Source organism: Bos mutus, chromosome 19 (genome assembly GCF_027580195.1).
Source record: "Bos mutus isolate GX-2022 chromosome 19, NWIPB_WYAK_1.1, whole genome shotgun sequence".
In the NCBI taxonomy this organism is placed as follows: Eukaryota; Metazoa; Chordata; class Mammalia; order Artiodactyla; family Bovidae; genus Bos; species Bos mutus.
In genome coordinates, this window is record NC_091635.1 from 39,474,726 (window position 1) to 39,480,777 (window position 6,052).

Sequence of the window (6,052 nt, forward strand, 5' to 3'; positions counted from 1 at the left end):
AGCACAACTGAGGAGGCTGTAGCTTAAACGTGCAGCTTCTTGAGTGTTATGTGCACACATGGCGTGTTCGCTGTGCTATTTAGAACAAAGACATAACAGGACTGATAACATGTACAGCGTTCCAAGCACTCCTCTGTGCTAAGTACTCTCCCTGAATAGCTTAATCTTCATTACAACCCCATGACATATGTAGTGTCTATTATTATCTCTGTTTTTATTATTACAGAAATTGAGGCTTAGAGAGCAGTGAAGTAACTTGTTCAAGGTCACAATTTAGTGATGAAGCCAGAATGTGATCCAGGCAGTCTGATTCCAGCGCCTATGCTCTGAGGGGCTCAAAAGTTGTTGAATGAGTAAAGACTGATACCTGGCACAGAAAATTCATGGACAGTGAAGACATGTCTAATGGGAAGTTATAATAGACATGTTATAGACATCCTGCAATTAGAAACTGTTTTCAAGTTGGAAAGGATTTGAGAGCAATCACCAGCACGGTGTTCCCAACAAGAAGTTGTGTCCACTGCTGTTGAAAGGTGCAGGGGACAGGGACCACTCAGTGCTCCCAGAGAAGACCCTGTTCTGTTCTCCAGCAGCCTCGCACTTCTGCCAAGCTGAGCTCTGCCACCTGCACTCTCCATCCCTGTGCCCACTTGGCTGACTGGGCAGACTGGCCAAAACCTCTTTTTTTTTTTTGGCCATGTCACACAGCATGTGGGGTCCTCCCCAACCAGGGATGGAACCTGTGCACACACACACACACACACACACACACACACACAAACACACACCCGCCCTGGAAACAGGCAAGTCCCAGGCGAAGCCTCTAAGCAGAGCCCAGGAAAGGGAATTGCTGTTCCCTCTGCCTGAAATGTTTCCTGCTGCGCCCTCACCCCCACCCCCCCACCGCAGCCCCTGAGTACCCACAGGATTTCCTGCCTCATTTCCTTCAGGTCTCTGCTTAGACGTCACTTATCAGAGAGGCCTTCCCCAGGCAGCTCATAAAACAGCACCTCCCCTGAGCCATTCTCTATCCCAGCAACCTGCAGCCCCATCTGACGTGGACTAGTTTCTCTGTCTTCCCCTTACTTTGTCCCAGAATGTAAGCTCCCTGAGGAGAAACTTGGTCTGTTTTGGTTCATGGCTGAATCTTCAGGCTGGGAACCGTGCCTTGCCAAAAAAAAGATGCTTCATAAATATTTGTTGAATTAATGAAAGAAAGAGAGGAGCTTAAGAACTAAACCCCAACACTGAGACGCAGGGGAGAGAACTAGAAATCATGGCCGGTGGGACCAGTGACAGAGCTATAAATTGTGTGGCATTGGCCCTGTGTACGCAGAATTCAATTCTTCCGATTTGCTTTGTGCGCAAAATACATGCTCTACCCTATCCGCTGGCAGGCTTGAGGAGGAGGAATTTGTGCCTGTGGTGGAGTTCCAGCAGCAGCAAACACCTTGCATTTCTCCTCTTTTCTGTTGCAGATGAGACAAAAGGACCCAGTGAAAGGCATGACGGCGGATGACTAAAGCCACTCCCCCCCTCCTGCACCGTATGTACCAAGTTTCTCACTGAGTGCATCACAGACGCCAAAATCAGTCATCAGTCTGGGTCCTCGCCTCTTTCCTCATCCTGCCCTCTAGTTGTAATGATGGTTGTGGTGCCTTCATTACATAATGAAGGAGATGATGGCTTTCAAGACATTTCAGGGATCCATGTGATTGGATACAAACCCACTAGAGACGGGCAGGGGGTGGGACGTGGGGCTGGAAGGGGGCAGCGGGTGAGCATCAGAGCTTATCTGCACCTGATGACTCTTCCTCCCGTGAGGGGAGCCATTTCAAGTGGAAGCTGGTCTTCTGGTTGCTCCTTTACCCCCTGGACCAGAGCCGTTCCCTGCCCAGCCCTTGGAATATTCGCTGCCCAGACAGCTTTTCCTAGTGGTCCTCGCTGGGTCTGGTGCTTCATTTCCTTCCTCTCTGTACCCTCTGATCCCAGACTGTCCCCATCGGAGACAGCACCTTTCAGGTACTGGGAGAGTATTTCTGCCCAGGCCGTAGGACCAGGTTGGGATGTCCCTTGTTGCACATGGTCATCCCTTCCCAAGATCCTTCCTTCTGTCAGCTCCCAGAGCCTCTAGACTTGCTCTTACTCCAGCAGCTCAGAGGGGCTTAGGCACGGAACGAAAGGCCTGGCCCTGCTCCCCATCTGGCTCTGAGAAAAAATAATGTTATCCAATAAAACCTGGCTGCCTAGCACTGGGGGGCCCAGGACTCAGCCGCTGTGCCACGAACCTCTGCTTGTTTCCTGCCCCGCACGCTTGAGGAGACCTTCCGGGAGATGAGAGGGTAGGACAGGACGGGTGGTGGCGACGCCAGCTTCTTGTCCCCGCTGGGACCTCAGTCCCCTCCCTCTTCACCCCCCACCCCCGCCCCTCACCCCGCCCCGCTCTGCCTGGCATACTTCCTCCTTTTGAAATTCCCCCGTCCATGATTTAGTGTTTCTGTTTTCTTTCTCTTCCAGTTTTGCAAGCCAGTGGTCAACAGGAAGGCCCAGCAGCTCCACGCTCCCGAGTGACAGGCCATCTCCGGACGCAGCCTTCTGTGCCCATTCTTCAGGCAACTCTGACCCCTTACCGTAGCTAATTCTAGATGCCCTTTACTGTTGTGAACAAATAGACCGTCTGGTATTATGCAGCCCGTGTGAGCGGGAACCTGCCCTCTGAGATGTGTGGCGTTGTAGGCGGCTGTATTTACAGCGCCTCCCTCTTCAACCATTGTGTTCTTGACCCATTTCTGTGTGCCCTGCCCACCCCCCTTTATTTCCAAGTGACATTTTTAGTCTTTGAAAATAGCTACCTTTTGTGATGTGGTGATTTAAACAATTTACTTTGTTTTCAACCTTGGGATAAACTGAAGTGTTTGGCTTCCTGGGCAGGTCTTCGCAATTTTGAGTGCTCACGGGGGGAGAGGGGATGAGGCAGAAATAGATTTGTTTCCCCCCCAGTTGCCCAGAACATCAGTGTGGCTTCGTAATTCTGATCTCTGCTCCTAGGAACCCACTGTTAAGAGTGCTCTAGGCACCATGGAAGTACCCAAGGCCCAGCCAGTCTGTTTTGAAAATTAAACAACAGATAACCCCTGCTCCAGTCATCGCATCGCTGGTCACTCGTCTTAGAAATACCTATGGCTCCTTGGCCCTCCTGTTGCCTACTCTGTCTGAATCTCTGCAGAGCCTGTAATATGCCCGGGTCAACTCTCCTGGAGGGGACTGTCCCACGTGGCCCTTAGAATTGGGTCTGCCCCATATATACCTAATAGTGTGCCCACCCCCCAGCTCCCACCATCCCCAGGAGCTCTGTGTCCACACTCTTCTTCCCTTTTGGGCTGGTGCTGCCACTCAGCAATAACCCCCTCCTCTCTGTGCTTTCTTAGATTCCTGTCCTCTGTCTGAGGCTGGTCAGGACACAAGGGGTCTTGATCTTTTCATGCTGCACAAAACAAGCATGCAAAAAGCTTTTTCCCAGAACACGTTCCCCCCTCCTCTCCAGTGGCCGGAAAGGATCAAGATCTCAGCTTGTCCTGCCCCCATGCAGAGTTCTGCCCTGGACAATCAAGAGCCAGGAGTGATCGCAGTGGCGAATTCTACCAAAGTTGGCTGGTGTGAAAGCCCAGGCCTGCGGGGGAGCAGAGGCTGCTGAGGGCTTCCTAGTCGCCTGTGACTTGGCAGCGCTGGAGTACGCCTTCCCAGTGGGAGAATCTGAGATAGCCGTGGTGTCACTTGACATCTCCCGAGCCTCGTGAAGTTTGTTGGCCAAGTGTGCAGTGACTCAAGCTAACGAGAGACCAAATCTCTGTTAGGGGAGCAAGAAGCAGAATGGGATGATCTGTCCTTAGGTTTTTGTCAGTTTGTTTTGCCTTACTGATTTCTAAGTGCAATAAGGGAGTGTCACGTCTGGGACTTCCTGATGGCTGCTTCCCTGTGGCCCCCCTGGGGCAAGGCAGGGGGGACAGGTTCAGCGTGGTTAGCTCCTGCCTTCACTGAGTCCCCTCTGGGACCACAAGATACCCCAACACACCTTCCTTTTAGTCTCCGCACCTTGTGGGGTCTATAGTAATGGATCTGGGGCAATTCATTTGGTTATTAGCAGCCCAACTGCTGGTCGCATTTGACAGGGCAAGTTGAAGTGGCATTCCTACTGGAGAAAAATGTACATGTTTTCCTACAAGTTCTGTAATAGCTGTAATTATATTTGTGCTTAAAGCTTTCCCTTCTTTCATTCATCAACTAAGTGAAGTCCAGATGTGCGTTAGCCTGGGAGAAACAAGCAGTGATAATGGAAGCAGACGATTGTTTACGTGGTTTGAGGGTCAGCAGATGTTGGTCTTCTTCCTTCAGTTCTTCTCTGAGATTCATACATATCACTCCAACTTGGGGAGCAGCGGGGCTTGCTCTTTGTGGGCCTTTTCTCTAGCTCCACCTGCCTCCACCTGTTGCCCCAGTTCAGCATCTATGTGAGCTGATTCAGAGGTCAGCTGGATCTGGGGCTCCAGTCCACATCAGCGTAAGGAGGGATGAGCCTGGTCTATTCTGTCCCCGTGGAGAGTGTCGCTGCTGGGCAATGATACCTTTTAAGTACCTCCCTTCCCTTCTTACTTACCCTGCCCAAACTGACTAGCACTCAGAGGGGCTTAGGATGCAAGGCTTAGCTCCAAGGGTAGTCTTTGAGGATGTGCCATGCCCCTTCAGACCAGCTGCTTCCATCGGATTTCCAGGGCCGCAGTCCCAGTTGGAAGCAGCGGTGCCTCTGGGGGATGAGGGGTGCTGGGCTCTGGGCTTCTCACGGAGAGGCGTAGGGGACAGGGTCAGTATTGTGGGCACGTGTATATCTTCCCCAATTCTCTTACAGTCCCTGCTGGGACTCCCTGACTTATTTTGGTTGGTTCCTAGTGCTACTTCTTTTACAAAATACACTTTGTAGACCTGATTAGATTACCTTGTTTATTTAATGTGAGTTTGTGCCTTTTTGTCTCAATCTTCCAATACAGGTATATTGGGGGAAAAAAAAAGCAGTCTAATAAAATCCTAGACAGAGCTGTCTGGAGTCCAGCTTATTGGTGATGTTCTCATGTCCATTTTACAACTTAGATATCCTCAAACTCTTGCTGACATCCCCCATTTTACCAGGGAAGGATTAGAAAGATCCAAGATACCTCTAGAAATTGTGGCACATGGATTTCTGTAAACTAAGACAATCGCTCATCATTTTACTTATACAAACATCACATACCTCAAAGTATTTGGGCCATTTTCTACTGGTAGTATTTGCTTCTTGCTTTTGTCTCTCCTACTCTCCACATCTCCCTTTATCCTTCCTACCAAGCAAAACATTTAAGGGAGTTCTTACCCTGGCTTCTGGGTCTGAACCTTACGAAGTATGTTTGTAAAACTGTCGTGCATTTTTCTTGGGAGAGTCATGGTTCTCATCAGATCTTCAAAGGAATCCCATGCACGGTCCTGCCTCGCACCCCCAAAAGACTAACAACGAATCAGTGATTTGAAGGAAATCATCATCTTTGGCACAGTAAATAATCTTCATGTTTGGGCATAGATAGAGGTAGTGACTTATTTTTCGTTCACCAACGGCTTATTTTCCGAGTCCAGAAGCCCCTAAGTGTCCAAGGTGTAGCAGTGTGCACGAGTCTGGAAAGAGGAAAACACCTGAACGTTGGAAGTGGAGAACTGGGGGCCCTCAGTGGCCTAGAGGAGGGAGGTTACCTGTAGCTGGGGGGGTAAGAGTGGATTACAGGCCGTACAGTGGCTGGCTGCGTCCCATCCGGATCGCTCTCTGCCCCTCCGGGCGTTGGGAACCTGTAGAAATAGGTGCCCTAGGACCCAGACAGCCCACTCGCCGATAGTGAAAAAGGACGCGCTGGGGAGGGCGTGGCGTCGACTTCCGCCGGACCGCCGGAGGACAGCCCCTCCCGGCCAGCCTCGCGCGGGGCAGCCTGGGAGCTTCGGGGGCGGAGTCTAGGCCGCCGCGCCCCGCGTGCCGGGC

The 6,052-nt window shown here is 51.1% G+C and overlaps 1 protein-coding gene across 1 annotated transcript in view; it reads left to right on the top strand.

Moving 5' to 3' along the window:
- The window catches only part of PITPNA (phosphatidylinositol transfer protein alpha), a 35,827-nt gene extending 30,729 nt beyond the window's left edge, over positions 1 to 5,098 (top strand). Inside the window, exons 11-12 of the mRNA XM_005888236.3 lie at positions 1,479 to 1,546; positions 2,518 to 5,098. Coding sequence (XP_005888298.1) covers positions 1,479 to 1,523 — 45 coding nt within the window. The 3' untranslated portion in view covers positions 1,524 to 1,546; positions 2,518 to 5,098. The remainder of the gene's footprint in view (positions 1 to 1,478; positions 1,547 to 2,517) is intronic.
- The last annotated feature ends 954 nt before the right edge of the window (positions 5,099 to 6,052 follow it).